This window comes from Bombus fervidus, chromosome 10 (assembly GCF_041682495.2).
Source record: "Bombus fervidus isolate BK054 chromosome 10, iyBomFerv1, whole genome shotgun sequence".
Classification (NCBI taxonomy): Eukaryota; Metazoa; Arthropoda; class Insecta; order Hymenoptera; family Apidae; genus Bombus; species Bombus fervidus.
The window spans coordinates 13,228,059-13,252,950 of NC_091526.1; the positions used below are offsets into that span (position 1 = coordinate 13,228,059).

Consider the following 24,892-nt stretch of genomic DNA (forward strand, 5'->3'; position numbering starts at 1 on the left):
GTAGGAACGTAGACCGAGTAGACGCTAGGAAATAGGGAAATATGCACACGCGAGAACGAGACGCAACAATGGTACCGAGTAACGCGAGATACAATGGTCTCGTGATACGAGAAAATCCTCGTTATATTTCCCTTGTAGAGTCTGTCTCATATAGATAATAGCGAACGAAATCAGAGGAGAAGGAAAACGAGAACGCGACCAAGGCACATACTCGAAACACGGATGAAATTCGTACATCACGGGTGGTGTAGCTGAAGCATTCGAGAAACTGTCGGCCGCGATTGCTTGGCAAAGTAATCGGCCGACAAAACACGGCCAATATAATTAGTCGCTGTGGCGAACTAAATGTTCGCTCCGGTGGTTGAGGTTACGCTGGCCGAGAGGGTCCCTCGAGGCGAGGATCCACTTAGGATAACTCCGCCAGCGATCCAGCCACCAAGGGTGAAAGATAAAGGGAAATCTACTTACCCACGGTCGCGCTCTCTTCATGTCTCGGGACTACTTCACAGCATCTCAACGACACTATTCCGCTTCTGTATCTTCCATGTCGATGGTAGCGAGTGACGATGGCGCTGGTCGAAGTACACCGTTGACTCGCACAATGGACACTAGCTCTTTCGCTTCGACCTGCCACTCGACGAAGCCGGGTCCACCGTCGCTTTCTCTCTTGCTCTCTTTCTCTCTCTCTCTCTCTCTCTCTCTTCCTTCGTCTAACTTCTCTACTCACAGATACAGCATACGCTTCTTCACCACCGAGTCGTCGTTCGTTTTATCTGGACTTTCCAGTGGAAACTCGGTTACCGGTTGATTCTCACCGTGCCACCACCCGACACGAGCGAAAGGTCATCGTTACTCGTTCGTGTCGCGACTTGTCCCGTGACGATATCAGGACGAATTCTCCGGTTATCTCGACTCGTGCGCGGACAGAACTAACCTCGAACCGAGCCGCCGTTTCTGTCCTCCAACGGATACTGCGAAGCGGGCGGGGTGGGGGTGTAGACAGGGCGCAGTAGTGGGACGAGTGGCGCGCGCAGAGCCCCGATTGCGTATGCGTTGGGGTAGTCGCTACAACCGCCACTATCCTCGTCACGACTACGACTAAAGACGATGGGCATGACCACGACCACGATAAAAAAATGCATGTTGAACACGAAAGGGGACGTGGATTTTTCGGGTTCTGCGAGAGCACCGATTTTTTCGGAGTTTGCGTTCGTGATGTCTCTTTGTTTCTGCCTTTCTCGCTCTATACGGTATATCTATAGCCGTGGATGCCGCGGAACGATACAGGCTGCGGGGCATTCGTCCGGGTTCCGTGAGATCTTTTTCAGCCGTGGCTACGCGAACCTGCTTCTGCCCAACTTGCTCCTCTGCCTAGCTTTTCCATCAACGTATCTACGTATGTACATACAAGTATATGTATACGTGTGAATGTTTCGTTTGTTTCGAGGGAATTAGGGTTTCAACGATTTCAAAGGATGCTTCGGTTTTAGAAACCGAGCGGTTGTTGCGTGGAGAAACGCGAGCTTCTTTCTTACGGATTTTATTCTTTTACTGTTTCTCTTACTATTTACTTTTTTATATTTAGTTTGAATCGTTGTCTAAATGCAGAAGCGGTTCGAAGTAGTTACCGATAGACCAACGTTTGCGTCCATCGACCTTTCGTAAATTCGTGCTGTCGTCGATGAGTCAAGGATCAACAGACAACTGTTCGCTTGATCCGTTTAAGAAACAATGGAGTTCAGTATTTTAATTGCGCCCTTTGTAGTTTTATCGTGGTATCTGCTTACAGCAGAAAATGGATAATAGTATTGCCTTCTGAAATTAAAAATAAAAACGAAAGAACAAATCGAGTTATTCGCTTGAAACTTCTCTTAATGCTTTATACTTTATATTTCAGCAATAACATTTTTATAGAAATGCTTACGAACATTTTTCTCGCATTCTTTTTCAAAATTGTAAAATACCGAGGAGTAAAATATGAATGACGAACGTGGTTTATTAGGTGCAGAAACGAATTCTCTCCGATTTTTCTGGGAAATGGAAAAAACTCGTTTCTACAGTTAATATATATCGTATTCGATTTTCTACATATTTTTATTAATTTATGATTTTTTAAATTTCGCCAGAAAGGCCAAATTTTCCAAAGAAGATGGAACAGTTGGAAACACGTCTATTGTATTGATATCTTTCATTAACTTGACCTTTACGATATGCTTATTATGAGATCTCCGTTTTGTTGTTGATTCTTTTCTATGTTTCGATCGTTTCTACGAAGAGTGTGAAGGTTCGTAAGGAAATATGGGAATTTCATAACAACGGTACGCCAACGTCAGCAAGTAAACGTGTAGAAAGATCGTACGAATGGAAAGACCGATATTATTTTTGCGCTGCGGAGGTGTATTTTTGAAATTCTTTTCATACCCTTGTTATTTTTTCCAGTTCTATTTTAATATTCAATTATATTCTTAAGAATTCTAATTAAACTAATTGACACGTACTTCGTTTGCTTCCCTTTATTCGTTCGTTCATTCATTTCTGTGCGCTAATTACATAACTAATGTATGCGTTAATGCATAATTAACGATATTTATATCTTGCATTACTTTTGTAATAGTATTCTTCTTATACCACTTATACCCATAATGCTCCTTCTAATAAGCTATTACAATCTTTTGTCTGCCCTTCCAAACTTAAAATCGGTCGACAATACACGTGTGTTTCCATATCTTCTCCTGTTATTTGGGTCGTTATTTCATCTCTCTCTCTCTCTCTGACTTGTCTCACCTTTCCTTCATTTTTTCTCGCTTTTTCCCATCCCATCCCTTCTCTCTTTCAACGAGGCGTCAACGTCTTAAAGGGGCTGCTACCAGTAACGGTTGCTCGATGACGAGGGCGACAACGATCGATTCACGAGGCTCTTTTCGTATCAGGTCCAGAAAGACGGGAAACGTGCTTGCGAAATAAAGCTTCTGTGCTTATTGCTAGCCACGTTTCTGCCATTAAGAATGCGAAGCAAATAATGGCATCTTACGGATGCAACGGATTATTTTATCGTTGTCTGATGAAATTAATTAGAGGATCTTCGATTTTGCGTTTAAAAAAAGAAATTGGTAATTCACAATTTTCCAACTTGGTCGATAATTTGTATTTAACGTATATCGATAATTTTCCTTGCAATTTATCTCAAACCCAAAGTCTTCAACGAATCGTAAAACACGTTTTGACTACATAGATTCGCGCAATACTTGTCTCTATAAATTATGAAACGAACTAAGAGAATAAGCTGAATGATTTCATGAAAATTTATTGCGCTTTTTCGAATTGCTCAGTGATAGAATAGGCGTGCTGTGCCTTATGGCTTGAGGCCAGCAGGGGTTCGGAACCCAAGAAGGTTCAGATTGAATTTAGGACATCCCAAAAGTGATTTGGCATGGAAGACATGGAATGAATCCCTATTGCAGCTAATACATTTACGACAGTAAGAATCCGATAAAAGCGGTATAATTTTATTAAGGATGTTCCTACGTATATGGAAAGGAAATTCTTACCAAACTCTGAGACTTTATGAAATTATCGAATTGAATTTATTAAATCGCGAAAAAGAACATCTATAGATTTTTCTTTAATTCAACCAAAGCCCATGAGATAGAACCACAAATATGGTTAATTGTTTCATAAGACGGAAAGTAGTTTCAATAGTTAATTTCATACGGGAACGGTCTCCGTAAACTAGGTTTTAAGTTTCTTCTGCAAGGATTTGGCGCTTCATACGGTTTCTATGGTAGTGCACAGAGAACTTGAGTCGTATTCAAATAGCTTCGATTATGTTCTGAGAAAGGAGATTACCTTACACTCCAAATACAATAACGGTTTAGACGATATAATCGAACTCATTTTACGTGAGATTCTCGTATTAATCGTTCTGCAAATTTAGCTCCGTCAATTCGAATAATTATTCGTACACTTATAGTAATTTAAAAACATATTTAAACAGCTTAGACAATTTACATCATACAAGCGCTGTAAGGATAGGAAAAGCAAACGAATCCTTTCCTCGGTCTCCAGTTGAGTTCGAATGCGGTTCAGTCTACCGTCTTATTACGCCCACGTCAAGTTACTTTCCTTAATTTGATGTTACCGCCAGAGTTCTGGAAGCTGTGCTTTTAGCACTGTTATGGTACTTCCAAGTAAAATCCTTCCAGGAAAAAAAAAAAAAAACAAAACAAAAGCGTACGAATCGTAGTCCCTTCGTATGTCCTCAAATTTAATTTAGTTTCTACGTAGAGGAATAAATACGTTGTAACAGGCTTATGGGAATCGAAAGTTTGTTGGGCAAAAAGGGAGAATCCCTCAAAGGGGTAATATGCAGGAAAATTACAGATAAATATTCGTGGCTCGAATAATTTGGAAATTGCGACGAAGAGACGCATTAGGTTGAAAATGATTACGCATTACGAAAATTATGAGTATACTTAAAAGCTGTATCTCGTACGGTTAAATCGAATATGTTTGCATTCCGTTGCTAACCATCGCATGTGTATTGACATACTCGATGCGTGTTAACGCATTGTAACGACAGATTCATGCTAGCATTACGTGATACGTGCTAAATTCAGAACTTCATTCATCGCCCTGGATATTTCATTTTGTTTATGTAAACTGTACAATGTTCCAACGGCAAATGAAACGCTGTTATTCAGCGAAAGTAGATGGAAAGGAGAAAAAGACAATCGTGCGAGCTATAAATTAAGTTATCTCTCTTTGTTTACAAAATTTCCTAGTAGTTGATAGACCGTGCAAAATAACGAGCGTACATCGTTTAGGAGAAAGGTACACGATTCAACTTGAAAGAATGTTAATTATCGCCATTATCGAATTTTAATGAAGAAAATTATTACTCAATCATAATGCTACGATTGGAAAACACGTCACAAATATCGAATTAATTTAGAGTGTCTTGTTATTGTAGAAAAGCCACTTTTGGTCTCACATATGGCGCCAAATTGCCAAACCACAATTCCGAAGCAATACATATACGTACATACATTACGTTAGGGTATCGTGACAAGCAATATGCTTCTGTTCTACTTCAGCGAGGATATTGCCCGCGGGTGTTACCGTATCGTAAGATAGAATCGATATCAATGAACAATTATATTATTCAGAGCGACATACGCGTTTGCACAATGCAATCTCATAAATTATTTTCTAGACTTTGTTGCATCGATTTTTACACTTCGTTAGCCTTACGTTCGTAATATAAAAGCTAACGAATCAGCCATCAGCTCTAATGGACGTATTCAGAGAAAAGATTTATTCAGAAAATTTGTGATATTTTTCTTTACGTGACAATTTCTGCTATACAGGCAATTATTACCTCTGTATTTTAGAATTTTGCTTTACGTAAGCACATATCGATATCTAAGTTCATTTTTCCTATTATTAGTAAAGATATCTTCTTCCACTTGATTCATTACGAATTCTAGTTGCGGTAAAGCCGTATCACAGCACCGTTCCATGTTCTCCAGAGAAACCAATTTTGTTCGATAGTGTTAGTCGTGAGACGCCATAAAGGAACAGCGATAAGTCGACCGGTCTCGAACTTTTGTTCGGTCGCGTATTTCCAAACAAACATTACCATGCTATATTGAAGTCACTGAACTGCGATGAACTAACCCGAAGTCGCTGAATACCGAGCAAGCAAGCGCATAAAAATTCGCAACTTGGCTGATCGAATACGTCGACGTTCTACTTGGTTTACTATGATTCGATTCGAAAGCTCGTGGATACGGGCTTGTACGTAACAATCTAGCGGAACATCGATATTCTGTCGAAGCAACGTTCGGATTTCAAATCAATTTTTTGCGAACTTTCCCTACCTCGATCGCGTCACGCTAAAAACAAACCAACGAGACAAATTAAAATACGTATATGTTAAATGAACATGGTATTTAAATACACGTAAAATGTTCACCATACGAAGGTATATCTCGATGAAAGCAACTTGTCCCTAAATTGCGTCCGATTGTTAGAATTTGATCCCCAATTCGAAGTTACGCTTTATTCCTGGTACCCTCGAACCACCTCGCGAGCAATACCGAACCCATAGCAACTGGCCGGTGTATCAGCGATTCGTGTGCTCTGGCGAGCTGGCCAGAATATGTATGGAAATCGTCTGAACTCGTCGATAAGTCAACCGTCGGATCTGTGCCGCGGTTATAGACGATTACCAGTCGAATGCAACGTTTAATCGATTACAAGCCGAAACGGAACGTTACTCGACCATCGATCCTTCTATGTGAAAAATTTCTCTTTTGTCGCAATTGTATCTGTATTTTCTAATGACGAATCGAGCGCATGGAACTGCCAACGTTATAATCTTGATAAACGTCTATTGCTTTAGTCGAGTATTTATCAATTTATGAATCTTTCTTCGCGAACGACGATACCAAATAAACGCAACAAAATAAGTGAGAAATGCACACGCATTTTTTAAGAATAACAAATATCTCCAAAACTACATTTAAGATTCTGCAATATTCCTTCTCTTTTTATTCGTCGACCTCGTTGTATTTTAACAATTCGTTTCAAAGTAGTACGCGATTCAGTATTACTTATTGCCTACAAATATGCGCGATGATTTATAGGAAACGGGTAATTACAATCGTTTCACTTGTCTGTTCATAGATACTTTGGAATTGCAGCTCTTGTTAAATCGATATTTTCTGACGGAAACGAGCGACAGTTAGCTTGCCCCCGTCTCTGTACACATGCGACGTCCCGATCGTGATAGAACGATGATCAAGCTCGTGAATGTCACATAAAATTTCATCCGACCCACTTACAGAACCCCTTGAACGAAAACTAAATGCAATTTTTATCTCCGCAAGTAATATCTTGCCTGGAAAGTCAATTAAAAATTCATCATTTATTCGAACAGGTATGTTTCATTTCGCATGTTTCACAATGAGCTTCCTCCAAACCTTTTAAACATACAAATTGTCACTCACGGCGACGAGAAAATGGATTCTCGCTCGTTCGGTGTTGAATAATTGACATTCAGGGAAGAACATGTTTCTCGGCTACGAGGAATCGTCTACTTAAAGTATTCAAACCTTTCGCCTCCATTTTCCCCTTCGAATTTAATTAATGTTGTGAAAGAAGATGAAGAAGTAAATTTTCTTTCTTAATCCATAACTGAAACTATCTTGGAATATCGTGAGGAAAAATGTATAAAAGATACACTCGGAGAAGGAGGGAGTATTATTAACGTACCGTGCATTTAACGCCACTCTTTTTATTACACTTCAAAATACATACAGTAGTCCTTCTGATAGTTGGTTTATTCCAAATTAAAATGCATATACGTACAATTATTTATAGCTCCATATATGTTACAGGGAACAGTTTAACGCACTGTCCATTCTATGAAGTGCGAAGTAAAAATTTAAAGCGAAAGGAGAAGTTCAATCGATGAAATCTACAAATTAAAGCGGTGAAACATCGCTGTAGAGACAAATAATATTCACAAAAATGATAGAACGATGATTTCTGGCCACGTTACTCGTTTAAGACAGCATCGTTATTCATTTGAGACAAGTAACCTCCTGGTCATTAGTGTGTTACTTTATCATCGTAAAATATAAGTTATCGATGATCGTAATACGTAATTTCACGAAGTTCCTATCTGTTATTTTACAGATCCATTAATCTGAACTTTTCGACGGAAGAGCATTTAATAATTGACAGTTAATAGGCATTTAATAATTGACATTTAATAAGCATTTAATAAGTAACACATTTCCATGAAACGAATACAAGCAAAATATACAAAAGAGTATACAACGAACACAATGATTAGCTACAGATAAACATTAATAACGTGTGGTTATTTCTGATAGCATAACAATGACATGGCAATAATAATTTACCTGTACTAATAAATTAAAACATATTCCGAATTATTAAATTATCCTGCCTTGACATAATTTTGTAAATTACGATTTCATAAAAACACGATTGTGTCGCGTACAGAAGACGATTTGTTAGAAGACGAAGTTTTCAAGGTATGCACGAAACAAAATCTTAAGCAGTGAAGCTGTCGTTTCCTTTGTGTGGCCAGGAGAGAAAGGAAGAAAAGAAGGTAAATTTCATTGAACAATGCACTTTTAGCGCCTTACCCTTCTCTTATCCTTGCGTCCATACAGTGTCTCCCTGTGAACGACGGTGCAAAAGGAACAATCGAAAGTTTGAGAATTATGACGCTAAGCAGCAAGAAAATAACAGAGAATGATATGGCGTGAAAACGAAAATTGGGAGAAAATTTTTTAAAAAGTCTGATCAATTGCAAGAGTTTATTTTATCAAATTTAATTTTAAATTAAATTTAATTAAAAACAGTTAGAGAAAAAGTGTCAAGATAAATGTTCGGAAAATAGCCCTTAAATTATAAAATTTCTAGACATATCTTTAGATCTTACATCTTCTTTTACTTCTATTTATTTGCACTTTGGATAGTTTCCGGTTACGTCTCCATTTACCATATTTTATCTTACCTTGTACATTATCCTCGCCACAAAACCTATCTTCCCACCCTTATAATCTCACTAAGTTAAAATTAAAACCGAAAGTGAAAATTATACTTTTTGAACTTCGAGAGACAGATGCGAAGCATTCTACGTCCTGTACTTTGTTTTCGCGAGAAAGCGAATGCATTTTGGGGTCGGTGGAATCTTTTCTGCGAGGCTAACTCAGTAATTTGGAAGATGTCAAGAGAAGGGAGAAAAAGCTGACAGGTGAGAAAAATATCGCGGAAGAATTCATTATTTCGTGTTTTCTAAATAGCGAGAGACCGAGATAGCTTCCATACATTGCAATTTGAATGACTTAAAATAATTTTTAATACCAATGATGAATTCTTAAAGAATCGTATCGTCGTATGTCATAAGAATAAATTTCCTTATCGTCTTAAAAATTAATAAAAAGCACTCTGCGTCCTCTGATTTCAAAAGAAACTCGATCAGCCTATGAGAAAGCGCGGCGTATCGTAATATAGTATAATAAATCAGCGAACGTCAACAATCCATTATCGTCCGCGTTCTTTACACAACAATCAGCTACGAATTAACCTCCGGCAGTCCTCCTGTCAGATTCACCGCGAGGAAGCCCGCGATCCCCGGACTATTATTAGCAACATTAAAAAAGGAGAAAGTGATCGAGTTTCCCAGGTGCTCGTATCGGGCTAGCGTACGAATCTCGAAGGATAAAAGATCAGGAAAACAAAACGAGGATATGGAGAATAGAGAAGGATGGTTACGGCAGATCTACGGCAGATGGTTACGTCGTGCTTCTCAAAGAAAAATCGAAACGGAGGGTAGATCACCGCGATTCCGTCTTTGGCTCTCGACTCTGCTCCCTTGTTCCCGTAATTCATCTGGACACGGTGACAGACACGCGACGAAAAGGTAAGCCGGTCTTAGAAAAAGCCAGACGTCTACGGGGGAAGTTCTGGTCAGCCGCAGGGTCCGTGATGGGACGCGGAACCGGCGAATGGAGAGCGAAAAAGAAGAAAATAACCGAGACATAAGGAGCGAGGCTAGAAGCGATACGTGTGCACGTCGGGGGTAGAGGAAGCTACGTTTACTCGCGCATCACGTTGGAAGAGGTTCAAAGGTATACCCGGGGGGCCTATGACGGTGGCTAAAGGGCGAAGAGAGGGATGGCGTTCTCTCTGCCTCCTCTATCCCCGAGCAAACTGCCCTACCCGGTCGATGCCTTACGCTTGCGCCTTGATACCCGCCGCCGCCCCCTCTTCGCGTCAACCTTCCTTCGCCCTCTGTGAATCTCCCCGCGTTTGAATCGGTGATTAAAGTTTCACCTCGCTTCCGTTCTTCGTTTTCTGCCCTTTTCCCTTTCTCCTCATTTTTCTCTTTTCTTCTATGCACTTCTTTTCAGCCCTTTTTTCCTTTCTTTCGTCGTTTTTGTTCCTTCCGCCGTCCCTGTTTTCCTTTGCGGCCAGATGATAGGGAAACTCTGCCGCCACACAGGAAGTGCCTCTCATTGACGGAAAGGGCACCGTGAACCGTACTCGATTCGTACTATCGGGCTTGCTTCAGCTACAAATGTTCGCTTTTCTCACAAAGAACTCTCAGCGTTTGTAATTAAGATACAACGCCTCTTCTTTAATTTCGTAAACATCTCGTTGCTCAAACGTTCCTTGTTTCGAGATAATTTTGCTTTTTACGTCGCTGCAGGCCATGTTCCTGTACTTTCTTCGCTCCGTTTCATACGAATTACGTTATAGAATACATACGAGTACATTTCCATACGAATCTGGCGTATCATTTTCTTATTTTCGGTGATCTCTAGTTTTCAACGTATTTGAATCGTTCTTTTTCGACAAATTTATAATTAGTCTTTCGTTGAACGTTGAAACACTTTTTATTTATAATAGGCAGAGTTTTCAGGATTTAGAACATTCTCTGTTTCATGCTACGTTGCGTGCTTATCGCTAGCGTTACTCGCCATTTTCTTACTTTTTCATAGAAAAAATTCCTTGACCCTACGTTTTTGCTTCCCTTTTTCACTTTATTCCGTCATTTGCATTCATCTCACAAACGGCGAAGATTTCTTTCGCTTTATAATCAATGCAGGTTCTAGCATGTGGCCAACGGAATACTTTATTAATATTTACACAAGATCAGCTTGGAAAAGGATGTGTTCACGAGGAAGTGGTTTCACATATTGTTTAATTTAATTTACAAAAGAGATGCAATTTCTAGAAGTATTTTTATTTCCAAAGCAACTTTTAAAAGAAGAGATAGCATAAATATTCAAAAGATATTTCTACCTACTACCTACTAATCCTTTCCTTTTCTAGTATAATCGAGTTACCCTTTTTTAAAGTCTTCATATCCTTTCAGCACTCACTGACTTCGTCGTTTAAATATTCAGAAGGAAGAAACAGCGACGTGTTCGCAAAAACTTCACAACCGCGCCTCTCCAGGCATAAATAAAGCATCTCACGGACTAAATATACGCATATACATACGTATTTACGTACGTCCATATCGCTCACCGAACGGGAATTAACTCACCACATCAACAAAATTGTACCAGACGCGGTGGTGCGCGTTAAGCCAACGAAACGAGAAAAATGATAAATATTCCCTTCTATACGCATGAAATTTTTCTTTAATCACAGAGTTAATTATACAATTTAATGTAGAATTTTAGAGACTCGGTTTAATTAAATCCGTTTAATTGCAATGTGCCGGAAGATGGGGGCTTAAGAGGAGCGATTAGTTGCCAGATTTATTGTTTTTATTCGAAGAGTTTACGACCATTAAAAGGAAATGTCCGAAGAAGTTTATTTAAAATCTCTATAAAATTTATATACGATACAATGTGTAACGTTTACAGTTTTTTACTCTAACCTAGAATTATAAAATAACGAACAAATAATTAAGAGAACCAGAAACAAAGTGGCACAAGAGGTCGCGTATTCGGACGTTAATTTGTTTTGTACAAAGGTTTAATTACAAGCATGCGTAATCTTTTTGCACGAAACGTTATAGATAGATGCGTTTCTTTAACTTGTTATGCCGTGTACAGTGATTTACACGTGTGTTAATTAATGTGAATTTTTGATACCACGTAAGATCAAAATGATCGATAGATTTCTAGTCCCAAGATATTTTCTCTTATCATTGCCCAAATTCGTTCTGCGATAAATTGGCCACATCTGTATACTCGACCGAAGCTTAATCGGAGTTTTAATCAAGATTCATCAAATAAATTCTATCTTCGTGCCAAGGACCTTATAAAACGAAAACTTTCTACGCGGATTCCACCCTCTACTGCATCACAGTCTCAATCAGAGGATTTAATAAAATTTACGATTCAACGATAAAAACTACGACGGAAAAGAAGAAGTATTTTCCATAAATTTTAAAGATCGTATAGACACTCGTACAAGGGCGTATACACCGTCGAGGAGATTTTCCAGTAAGAAAGAAACGAATCCAGAGAATCAAGTTTTACACGTGCACCGCTGTAATCCGAGTAAAATACGAGTCGCGCTATTGAATCGAGTATCATTGTGGAGAAGAGAAAGAAACTTTTATTCCGAAGGGAAGATAATTTCAGGCGAAATGGATTAAGATTTCCAGCATTGTCGCATAAACAGTGATGCGTAGCCAGGCGTCGCGTCGTCGCGTCGAACTAAATGAATTTTACCTCGAGGATTTCGCGCCGACGTTCACTGCTTATTCGTTACGCGCCTTTTCTCGCCTATTTTCGTTTTTATTCCAACGCGATTGATCAATCACCAATTCAGTAAATAGGTCGGTTATTCGAAGATGTGGCTGTGCCATCTTTAGATTCGCGAATCTGTCGCTTTAGCGAAACGGTTCTAATTCCGACGAGGTTTTCCAACGAGATCATTGATTCTACGCGAATAATCTAATTTATGAGAAAGCGTGTCACTCGTATTTAATAGGAAAGTGAATAGAGGGGAGTAATTAAATCGAATTTATTTATTTTTTATTAACTTTTACATCGTTGCCAACGTCTCTGGCACAATGATGTAAGTATGAGGTATATCTTTGGAGGTTTCTGTAAACCAACTTGCCTTTTTGCCCTCCTCCCTTTGATACGTATCATACGTAGCCCCATCAACTGCTGTGCCATTTTTCACGGGATTGGTGGTGGCAAGGTGAGGAGAATCCACTCTGTCAGAATTTATGGTTCCCGTGACGGTGGATTCTTGCGGCAAATTTATCACGATATTAGGCTGTGTAAGAGGAAATACCAAGAAAAAAGCATGAACAAGTTGCTTTGAAAGTGTAATTAGTACACACATTGTTATTAATATATTTGTGTTCAATGTAGGCGGTCTTTACACGGTACTCTTGCATTTTGCATTTTGTTTCCTTTGCGAAACACGCTCAGACAGCTCTTAGCGACGGCTACTTTCAGCAGCTGGCTGGTTTCTCATAAATTGTAAAAGGAAACCTCCTTTTCCCTCACCGGAATGTCTAATGCGTTAAAATCTTGTCGCAGCTTTATTTATTAACTGCACGGCATATGAATCGTGTCGGAACGGGGTTTGTATTACCTCGTTGCACCTTTACGAGCATTCAGGTTCCTCAATATGCAAATCAAATGGACGCGAACGTAGAGTGTCTCGTTATTCATTAACGACAGTTCTCTGGTGCATCGAGGATTATGTAATTCAATTTTATACAGTAATTAAGGGAGCCAGTATTCTTTTAATTGGGATATCGCTTGTAAAATTTACCGTTTTATCGGCTACCGACAGAATTACATCGCTGCACATTCCAAATTATCAACGTATAGCACATTACCTGCAGATTGAAAACATTTTCCAACCCTATGGTTGCTGGTCTCCGTCTCAGTGACCTGGACGAGGTATTGGAAATAAGTTGAGATTGAATATCGTTGGTATTTTGGTAACTCAAACATCTCGATCGTCTTGGCACTTCCGCTGGTAGCACTCTTCGCCTTTGTTTCGGTAACTTGCTTCGAGCCTGTAACAATTTTTACGTTGTTTAATTAATTTTTGCAACTTTTGCTTTATCTTTGCTCTCAATTCGTCAAAAGAGATTCTATCACGATCGACGACCCAACGACCGTGATCTCTTCTTGTTACAATTACTTTCCAAATTATTTCAACGAGACTCGTGTTCGTTTCGTCGATACATTCTTCCTCCTTTGTGTTTTCGTTACTCTGTTGCCAGTATCCTCGAATATGCTTCGTCAAAATGAAAAGATCTACGAAACGGCTGAAATAAAGGTCGTGCAATCTCGAAACGTTTAATTTTCACGATGTTTTCAGCAGAACTTTCCGAATGCTCGCCCTCACGGACGAAACTTTCGAGTTTCCTTAAACTCGCGGGTTTTCAAGTAGCGAATGCTGGCCTAATCTTGACAGAGATAAAACGTTTAATACCGAACTTTTTAGACAGGCGAGGGTACGATGTATAGACTCGCGAGTTCGCCAACATCGAACTTAAAATATTCCGTTGTCGATTAATTGAATGGCGGCGTCAATGCGGCGTGTATCGAGTACGCGTACCCGCGTTGCTCTAATGGCGGTATAAAAAATTGACACCGGGGCGAAACTTCTTCGCCGGATAGAAAGTTTCAAATTGGCTAGCGAAAAGTGCAAAAGTTTGCATGTTGCTAGGCTGAATGGACTGCCGCTTCCGTGTTCTCGGTGAACACGTTATTCAGCGCACAGGAACTGGTCCCCGAGCCAAGGCAAGTTAATCCGACGAAAAAAGGAAAATCTTCGCGCGTCACCTTCGCGTCAACTTCCTGTCTCGTTGAAAGAAACTCTGTCTGACACGAGGTTCATTAAATAATATATATGGTTTGGGCAACAGTTACTCAGGCTTAAAGCAAAAGAATTTTATGGTTGGGGCACGAATTCGTACAAAATAAGGGTACCGGTGAGCCTTCCATATATTTATTTTATTTTCCCATTCCATTTTTCTACCTATCCTGAAATAGCACAGTATAAATTCGTGCATATATATGTATAACATATTCCGAAGGAGAAAGAAGAAAAGTAAGCTTTTGAAAATGTGCCACGAACCTGCGTATGGGAATAAAACATGGAGAAGTTGCTGACGATAACAGGAACTGGAAGAGCGATAGCTAGAACGCCCGCAATAGCGCACAATCCCCCGATGAACATTCCGGGAAAGGTTTTTGGTGTCATATCGCCGTAACCAACTGTCGTCATGGTCACCAAGGCCCACCAGAGACCGTGCGGTATGCTGTCGAAGTCGTTATGCGGGTTTTCCTACCGGTCAAACGAGACGTATGAACGATCGTTTTAAGGTTTGTGATTTTGAATAGGAACATTTAAGTTTCAAAAGGAAGAAAGGACCGCTTCTAAACACGAAGATATTGTTCAACATATTCGTGAAACGATAATGCATCGTATTTGGCATTTGACGGTAAAGTAACGAGTTACTACAAGTACAATATACATCGGTATGTTGCTGTTACTGTCAAAGATAAATGAAAAATAATGTCTGTATGGAGAACCCAACGAGAACTTGTTTTATATTCGCTCGAATTCCTACAAAACTATATCCCACGAACAAAGATTTACTCGCGGTCTTAATCCTCTCCTCAAATTAACTTGTTCAAAAAAGTAATCAAGGAACACGAACTGAAACGTTTGCACGTAGTGAAAGTTTCAATATCGATCGTGCTCGCAGATCAAAGCTTCTCCCGAGCGAGAACTTGTTCGTAGTACTTTAATATTTTAACTCCTTTTCCAATTATTACGCCCCGATCATCGAACTTACACAACCTGGAAATCTTGCACCTGGTATACTCTCGGAAAGCAACTGTAAGCACTTACTTGAAGACGTTCTGCGTAGAAGATGAGACTAGCGAAGACGACGATGCCTAGAACGAGGAAGAAAACCAGCAACGCCAATTCCTTGGCTGACGCCTTGAACGTATGGATCAAAATCCTAAGTCCTGGGGAGTGTCTCGTTAGCTTGAAGAGCCGCAGGACTCGAGCTATCGACAGAATCTCAAGATACAGGCTGGACTTGGTAAGGAACTCCGTGTAAAAGCTCAACGTAGCGGTTAAGTCTATCGCGTTCACTGGTGACACGACGAATCTCTTCAAGCTTGGGCTTACCTGTAATTAAGTCGATCAACGAGCTAGACCTTGTATGTCAGATCGTGCTACAACATTGGAAATTTTGTTACTTTCTATCGATACGAATAAAGAGACACGAGTTTCCCTCTATTCGAAAATTTGCTTCTTCCAACGACCAGATAGATTCCCAGGGTTTCACCGTAGATTGTAAATGAGAATTCAATAATTGCGCTATTGATCACTGCGGAGCGTATGGTTTATGCAGGATTTCGCGTAGAAGTGAAAAATCCTCGGTACTTTGTCCACATCGTTGGTATTTTTCGCACGTTCCCAACCGTTCCTCGCCGAAAAAAATCAATACACGAAATCCGTATCACGGCTTTCAAACATCACGCGAAATATAAATTACACAGAATGATCTTTGGCGAGTCGCGTGCAGCGTCATTAAATCTCGTTCTAATATTCGTTTTGATTTTTAAAAGCAACGACTTGCTCGACTGGAAGCTATTACTCTGCGACTAATCAAGGTCTAGATGAAATTACGATGTGACAGTTTAAAAGCAAACGTGACATTTCACTTTAGTTCTTGCTAGAAATAAATGGTTTTTAAATTTCGTGGCAGTGGATATTATTTGACGTACGGTGAAACCGGGCAGGTTATAATTTCCTTGAATTTATACGTTTTTCAACGTGTTGGAAAGTACAGTAGTAAATACAGATATCCAATAAATCACATTTATAATGTTTTATATACGAGCAAAAACGAGTCCTGGATAAAGGGATAATTAACGAATGATTTGTTACGTTGTTTAGTCGGAAGCAGTAAATCATTTCTAGTTTGGGATTTTTGCCGATTTACTTCCATAAAAATCTGAAACATCGTGTATCTATTAAGACACGGAGAAACAAAATCCGCAAGTTAAAAATCCAACTGGTCTTTCCGGCATTGATATATCTTTAAAAAAATGGTACAATTGTAAGCTTAACATAACACGTATTCGAGACAGTCGTTAAGTTAATTGAACGTCGATCTAAAACTTCTCAAATATCATGCCTTATGTTATCTCTAGTAATAATTCTTTTCTAGTAAATGTTTTTTTTTTTTCGCCGTTAATTCGTTATTTGCGGCAATTCACATTTAAGGCGTTTTATCAAGAAATAGCCGAGGTCGTCTGGTACGTTAATTTATCTGTGTTAGCAAGCTAACCCGAACTAGCTAGCACCGAATTGAATTTGTTTACCGCACGTCGCACGCGCAAAAACGTGCTTTGTTCTAATGTTGTACCATTGTGTTTCAGTGGTGAACCACTTTTGCTCCTGTCACTCACGTGCACTTGAAAGGGACGTAATTACATCGCGGGGTTACTTCGTTATTCGCTCCTTCTTAACTTATATAAAATGCAATAACAATGAAACGTTGTACGATAATTACATTAAACAGACGCGTTTTATTTGGCTGTTCCACATTCTTTAAACACAACTCGAAACTGTTAAAAACTGTCTATCGAAATTTGAAACGGAAATATTTTAATTCCAATTTCCTCGTTTCAAGTACGGTTTTGTGTAATTACATCTCGTATGATATAAACATATCTAGAAACTAGGGCAATTAATTGATTTTAATGAGACGTAGAGCATCACGTGTAAAATACTGCATTAATGATAATTTTATGTCATTTAATGTATATGGTGTCGTAGCAAGATATGTAATATAATTAACCAAATGGTCCTCCGTAAAGCGTTCGATATTTCCTGATAAATGTAATAAAATGCCCACAGTACACCTTTATAATTGCAACATTTTTTTCTCGCTTTTCACTTGTAGATTACGTTGCAGTTTAGTTGGAAATAATGCTGTACGTTATACATTATACACAAACATGTGTATGATCATGTATAGAATGATTGATTACTCGATCTTTACCTTTTCGCCTGCTGCGGCACATTTAATCATTCGATAAATATTTATTAAAAAATTGCATAAAATAAGAGAGAAAACGCTATCTATTAATTCTCGATGAAATGAAATTCCAACGGTTTTAGATATCAAACGTTCAAAGAGTAATACTTTATTTCGATATTTTACTCGGGAAAAGAAGCGTAGTTTCAAGCTGTCGAATACCATAATTAGCCAGCTATCGTAACAACAATAGGACAATTTTCTACGTACCAAGCAGCGAAGAGTAATCTCCAAAGTAAACCAAGCGTTGCACGTATGTTCAAGGTAAAGGAGCACCGGAGAAGAATCGACGTGATCCACGTATCCGTTGGATTCGAAATGCAGCGATTCATCGTTCCGTTGATTGTTTCTCGATTGTTTCGTCATCGTGTGACTCTTGAGGCAGAAGCAGAGAACCGAGAGGCAGATGAAAAGTATCGACATGCAGGCTATGCACTTGGCCGCGATGGAGGAGTACGGCTCGTCGAACAGAGCCCAGATCCTCGGCCGTAGTCTTTGCCATTTTGTCAAGGTCCCTCTGTTGTATTCCTCCTCGTAACCGAAAAGTCGCGCGATCTCCTCGTCGCTTAATTTCTCACCCTCTATGTCCAGCTTGTCGAGAATCGCCAGCGTCGCTTGGGTGTCCCTGTGTACGCTGTAGGTGCTCCAACAACACGGTTCCACCTGAAATGTATGCGTAATTGGAAATTATACGCGCCGGCGATGATTAGAACTTGGCTAATTGCAGACCACGTAACTAGACAGAGTTCGTATTCGAGCTACATATCAAATAATTTCTTGGTCGTGATAATTTTTTTGTATTATTGCCGAGCGATTATCAATTATAATATAACGCTGCCTTAATTAGCGCGAGCGGATTTTCGCGGGATCCTCCAGGGGAAAAAAGGATCAGACGAAGACGAAAAGGTTAATTGATATTGATTACGTCATTAATTAAGCAAGAAAGTGCAACGAACGAATAGAAGACCCGGTTTCTACCATTACCAGTGTTTCACGTTTGCTACACAATTATATTTTACGAATGGTAAATCAGATGATTGAAACATCGTAGAAAAGTATAGAAACTTAAACGAGTATTTCGTTTTTCGAGAAATAAAAATGCTCGCTAGAGCACGTTAGACAAATAATCGATAATTTGGAAACAAATTTGTTATTTGTCTGGCAATTGGCCGCAACTTAAGCGTATAATCGATCAGAACCCAAAATCAAACGCTGGATGTTTGTGCAATAGAAACTGTCGTCGAGCAAACGTTTCTAACCCGGTGACTCGATAGCAGGCCCGTGATTTCTACGTTTTGAAAGAGACATTTCCTGCGATATCAAAGCGTATTCGTGTCCGCGCTGCTAGTCGGGAAAATGGACAGGCAACCAACGTTAATTATGCAGAATCGTTAAACGTTATGAAATAATGCAGTTGCGTTTCGAATCGAATAAACGGTCGGAATAAACGACCGAATAAACGATCAAATCTTTTGATCGTGGTATTCGTGTCTCGTTAGAATTTTAGTTTTAGAGTAAATGTTCAAACAAATATATCGAGTCACCGATTCTTGTTTCTGTTATCTGCTGACGCTTTTTCCCCGATTCAGCGTGACCAGAGTAATCACGTAGGATTTTCCACAAAACGAAGTCGTTTCGCGGTTGAAATAAAAGGTAATTGCAAACCTGATTAGAGTCCAGTCCCCAGAAGTCGAGTTCCTCCTCGAAAAGCGGACCACAAACGTCTGTCGGGTAATGAAGCTTTCCGGTACGATAGTAATTCAACACCTGGGCAAAAACGCCCGGATGACGATCGTAAAAGTATTCGTTCAAAATAGGATCGTAATTGACCAAGGCTTCCGTTAAACGTGACAACCTAGTAGCTGGTATTTTCTTCAGAGTAGACTTGTAGGTCTCGTGTCGTACACCGCCGACGTTCAGGATCACCCGGTCGTTCCATCTGCCGTCATCTAGCTTTCTCATCCTTCTGGATTCCCACGGTTCGCATGGTAGAAGGAAAAGCTCGAATGATAACTTAGGCTTCCGGACGGCATTGATATCAGACGCCGAAATGGTAAGAGCTATCAAATAAAAATTTATCGTATTGGTAAAGGAAATAGCTGAACAATTTTCGTGTTTCTTTTCTCTTCTCTATCTTTTTGTTCTTTTCTTTTTTTTTTTTTTTTTTTTCTTTATTTTCTCACTGCTATGTATGTAGTTTGCGATGGAATTTGTGGACGCAGAGAGACGTTATATAATACAAATTGAATAGAAACGAATTTTACGTAATATGATACTTTCCTAAAAGCAACTGAATTTTACATAATCTTGATAATGTATATTTTATCTAAGATGCAAGATAAGGTTTTATCTTCCTTTTTCGATGTGATGTAATGCAATACTGTCTCACTACTGTTACGTAGTGGTTCTTTTGTCAAGGAAATTGTGAAAGAAGCTTGTTTACGGAAAAATTAAATTAAGGTAGCTGATATAGGATAAGAAATAGCGATGGAATAGACTTCCAATGCAATTTTTTAAGGTATGACTTTTGGGATATCGGCACAAATAGGTTCGTCCGTAAAAACGATCCAACGTAAAATTCAATTTGACGCAAGTGTACGTAATAAATTTCAAAGATGCTTTCTTTTACAAAGTTTCGCTAAAATGTTAAGAAAATTTGTCGATATTCCCTCAGTTTATGGTACATGATATTACGATGTAAGAAACGTGGTTATTTCGTCTATCAATACTATTAACCATATGAAGCTGATACTTTGCAAACAATCGATAAATTTTGCAAATACTTCATTCTTTACTTTACACACTGTGCAAACACACACCGGACACATATACAAAACGCAATGTACGCATCTACCTGTACATCGAAGAAGATGGCATAGACGTATGCACATTCTCGTATTTTATTGCTTGTTAGCAGACGTTGGATCAATATTTTCATATTCTTATAGAAGTCAAGGGTGTTGGGAAGGCAATCAATATGTACTTTGCGTTATTAAATTTACGATGTTGAGAAGGGGTAGGTTTTCAAATGCAGCGTCGCGCAATTACGCTCGCCGTGACCACTGATTACTCGATATCTAGTTTTCTATTATATATAATCTACGTGAAAGAAGACCGAAGCGAGTATTACAACACCCTTGGGAAGGATTGGCCGTCGGGAAAAACTGATTGGAAAATAGGTTGGAAATAAGAACCGTTCCAGGGGGAAATACGAGTCGCCCGTCAACTGTGCAATTTGAACGAAGCCACGTTCAGCCAAACGTAAAATCTCTACATCTTCTTAATGGTTTTTCTGTAGACTCGAAGGAATTTTAATTTTGACTTCTCCTTTTAGTATTTTGTCACTGAATTTTATAGTTGTATGTTAATGATACGAGTCAATAGTATGCTGTGTTACGGTATAGCGTTAGTTAGCTTTTAGGAAATTCGATGCGCTTTCCATGCGGTGTCAAAAATATATCAGAACTTAAACACACACGATCACCACACTTTATACTCAATCAGATCTTTCGATAATAGGTATCTAGTAAAATTATCGTTTCCACACATTAAGCACAAACACACAAGCATTATGGCAAATATACAATACTCGCACTAAATTTATTTTAATAAAAGATAAAATAATAATCCTCACCAATTACATACTTCGCATTCGTTAATCATATTTTTATGACGATTTGAATAATACGTACAATCTTATATCCTATATCTATCTAGAGTCTATAAGAGAGATCAAAAAATTATTCACACTTGAATTTTTTTTATAACTGAAAGTCACACAGGATCAGAACGATCCACTGGTGGAGAAAATGTCGATCGTTTCACCGCAGTCGATCGAAGAACTCGAGTTTCGCGGAGAAGAATAACCCACGAAGCAAACGCGATTTCTCGTTCTATAAATTCGACACTGTTTATTTGCGTGGCCAGTCGCGAACCTTCAAGTTCCATCGACACGTGGACCGACGAGACTGTTCCATTTTAGAAACGAACTGAAAAATATTTATTTTCAAAATGTCGTTCATTCGCGTGAAAATCAACTAAGTGATAACCATTAAATTCTTCGGTATGTCGAATGTAAACGTGTTCGATCTAGTTCGATATATTATACGATTAATGTGTAAATTGTATTCATAAGGGTGTACGCTTTTATGGAGTGACGAATAGCAGAATTTTGCAAGAAGGAGATGAAAGAACAAGATAGAAACCACGAAAAGTATAATATAAACTAATGAAAGATCAAAGTGTTCTGTGGTATACAGTAGTCTACTAGTATTTCAGTGCTGTCTCCGTAATTTATTTTTCGTGAGTGAGATACGTCTTACGTAACTGAGTTTAAGTATTTACGGAACTCTAATATAACACATATATTGTATAAATATCATATCACGTATATATATGTATATATCAAACACGAAACCGGTTATAACAATTCCGAGTACGTTTCAGTAATAGTAAATATATTATTTATATAAGTAATAGTAAATATATTATATAATAGATTTTATCTTCCAGTTATTATCACTGATTTCTACAATTTTAACCATATACCACTGTATAAGTATTTCGAATCTCGCGCGAAAATTTGATTGGAAGCGGCGCTGTTGCGCGCCGACCAATCAGGAATCAACTAAGCGATGCTACGTCGCGGGACTTCATTCTACGGTCGAAAATTGTGGCATCAATATGTATCTCTGCGCTTCAACCGCGTCACCTCAACTACGTCGTATTTCCACCGCTATCCTGTTCCTATTATACGCTACTATTAGGTTCGTTTAATTAATATGCATTTGTTTAACGATTTATTAGACATTATCGTACCGAAACTCGTTAATTTTTCGAACTTTTGCTGGTTCACTTTTTGTCGATCGACCGTTCGATTCGCTTATTGTCTCGTTTTAATGTAACCGGTTTCAATTTTACATTTATGTTAAATCTTTGGTTCTCTTTTGCACAGATAGCTGGTTGATCACTGAAACGAGTTCGAAAGAACAGAAATTTATGGACGCCATGATAATTAATGGTTAATTCGCTGGCTGTCAAACGGATTTGGTGTTCGATTCGCTGTAGTAAATGCAGAAAAAGTATGTATACGTTTATATTGTTTCTTTGTCGAACCACGAGTAATAAGCATTTGATGTACGATTGTTATATGTCACGGAGACAAGTAATTCGTATTAAATAATTAATTAGCCATACAAATCGAGTAGTTCAGCGAAACAGATTCTTAATGGAGTCTTAAATTTTTGTTTATAACCTTGAAGTACCTTTTTTTTGTACTTTACACATATTTTAAAGAAAAATTTAATTTTAGTTTTCACTACTACTAATGATGTATTATAACAATGCTTTGTCGCAATGGTTCTAATTCAAACTCGTCTGTATTTCAAATCAGTGCACTCCCTCTGCGGTTGAATACGATTCCTATGTTGTCCATAGCAAATCGCAGAGGGCGTAAGAAGCACGTCGAATTTTTTCCAAGTCGGTATTTCAGAACGTGACGCACAAAGCGTTATTTAATGTCACCACTGACGTGTCACGTTTATTCTATCGTTAACATTCGGTGGAGATACATACATCGAGCGACATCTGTTATCAACCGTCGTTTTAAATAACGAAACGTCTGACCTCTATGCAGAAGACCCTGCACTACAAAAAGATTATCGGAGATCGTGAGACCGCTACTAACAACTGAACCAAAACAACGAAACGAGACGATGCATCTTCCGATGTCAAGAACAATTGTGAACACACGCGACCGGGTTGTTTACTCGCAGGCGCGCAAAAACTAGGATAGAATATGGCCTGTCGGTTCGTTGAACGCTATGTATCACGCAAGCGAAAGCGCGCTTCGGAAAAAACGGATTGTTGAAAGAAATACAGCCATTACACGATTAAAAGTTATGGTCTTTGCGACGATGTCAATATCAATGACTAACCCGTTGCTCCACGATATTTTCGATAAGTTTGTAAATCTCTATTTGATTAATAAATTCACGAAGGCTTGATAATTATAATCGGGCACACGCGATGAGTTTTTACTGTCGGTAATCGAAGAGCAGCGAAGAGCTATCAAGAGCATTTAGGTGCCAAATTTTAGATCGTCTAATCTTATTGAACTTAATTTAACAGGATGTTGATTACAGTTATTTTGTTGAAACAGAAACGTTCCTTTTTTTGATAGGCTTAGTACGTAGCCGTTTTTCGCGTGGGTGTCGTTGCCTGCGGATGCTGGATGACGTAAAACGCGATCCTTTCTTCTTCTTCGTTTTTCCTCTTTTTCCTTTTTTTTTTATCCTCCCCGCCCCTTCCCTCGCAATATCTTTCGACAGATACGGTTTTTTTCCAGATTGGCAATCCGTCAGCTCGTAGGCGGCCCGTGATATGTACCTACTATACTTTTTGTGGGGGAACGATGACGTTGATACGTTGTCGTTAGCGAGAAACTTTCCTTTCTTTGATGCAAGCCGAATCAATCGCGACGAACGATCGTTGTGTAGGTATATGTAGGTTTTGACATAAGTTGCCTTTACTCTTTCTTCGTCGTTCGTCGGATATTTGGAAAGGTTTCGTTTGGAGAATAGTAGTAGAAGAGGATTATTGTATAGGTTTTTATGGGACGGATGTTCGCTAGTCAAATGGTTTTTGCACTTCCGACTCGTGTTTGTCGGGTCTATCAGATACTATTGTCGCGTATAGTCCACGATAGCGCATCTTTTCTCTACTTTGATATGTGCAATTTGTCAGTATAGACATTAGACGATTCGAAAGATTTATAATTTTCTTCCAGACAATTTTTATTCCATAGATTTCATTTATCATCGCTGTGAATGTTATCCGTAATAATACCGTATCCAATTAAATCATGATATTATGGATCTTTCGTTCCGCCTTCAAAATGTTGAGGTTGTTAATTCGTCCCGCACATTTGAGTCTATATCATATGCATACCATGAAAGTGTATGTGTTATCTTGTATGAAAAACAGCGCGAACGTGTTAAGAAGCATACGATACTTGTTGGAACGATCAATATCTCGTATAATTCCTTCGCCAATCGGATTCTCGTTAATTTCACATTCCCCAAGAAAGTACCCGTTCCAATGTTCCCTAATTACCCTATTACACATTGGAAACAGTCAACTAGAAAACAAGGACGGAATTAATTGTAATATTTGTACTGCCGAATCGAAATCAATTCAAATATAGAATTACTTCGTAACACAATTCTTCATTCTATTTTCTGTATCCTCTATATCTATTTTCTATGAAACGTAGCTCAATTTTTA

General features: G+C 38.8%; 2 protein-coding genes and 1 long non-coding RNA gene across 5 annotated transcripts in view; 1 reads left to right on the forward strand and 2 right to left on the reverse strand.

The window, feature by feature from the left end:
• The window catches only part of LOC139991773 (potassium voltage-gated channel protein Shaw), a 47,030-nt gene extending 45,962 nt beyond the window's left edge, over positions 1-1,068 (reverse strand). Inside the window, exon 1 of the transcript XR_011800902.1 lies at positions 469-1,068. The gene's annotated coding sequence lies outside the window, so the exon portion shown is untranslated. The remainder of the gene's footprint in view (positions 1-468) is intronic.
• An 11,482-nt stretch (positions 1,069-12,550) lies between these two features.
• The window catches only part of LOC139991602 (potassium voltage-gated channel protein Shaw), a 60,661-nt gene continuing 48,319 nt past the window's right edge, over positions 12,551-24,892 (reverse strand). Inside the window, exons 1-7 of one of the 2 annotated variants that reach the window (XM_072011842.1) lie at positions 21,243-21,450; positions 19,274-19,668; positions 17,819-18,271; positions 15,400-15,687; positions 14,620-14,829; positions 13,367-13,549; positions 12,551-12,792 (exon numbers count right to left, since the gene is read on the reverse strand). In XM_072011842.1, the coding sequence (XP_071867943.1) occupies positions 12,553-12,792; positions 13,367-13,549; positions 14,620-14,829; positions 15,400-15,687; positions 17,819-18,271; positions 19,274-19,570 (1,671 nt within the window). In that variant the 5' untranslated portion in view covers positions 19,571-19,668; positions 21,243-21,450 and the 3' untranslated portion in view covers positions 12,551-12,552. Of the gene's footprint in view, positions 12,793-13,366; positions 13,550-14,619; positions 14,830-15,399; positions 15,688-17,818; positions 18,272-19,273; positions 19,669-21,242; positions 21,451-24,892 lie in introns of those variants that run through there. The other variant, XM_072011841.1, reaches the window with a different exon arrangement.
• On the forward strand, positions 22,281-23,668 carry LOC139991604 (uncharacterized). Of its 2 annotated transcripts, none has more exons than XR_011800878.1 (3): positions 22,281-22,374; positions 22,563-22,689; positions 23,244-23,668. It is a non-coding gene; the product is annotated as an uncharacterized lncRNA (long non-coding RNA). The 2 variants fall into 2 exon arrangements; XR_011800879.1 differs by lacking the exon at positions 23,244-23,668 and adding an exon at positions 23,045-23,237.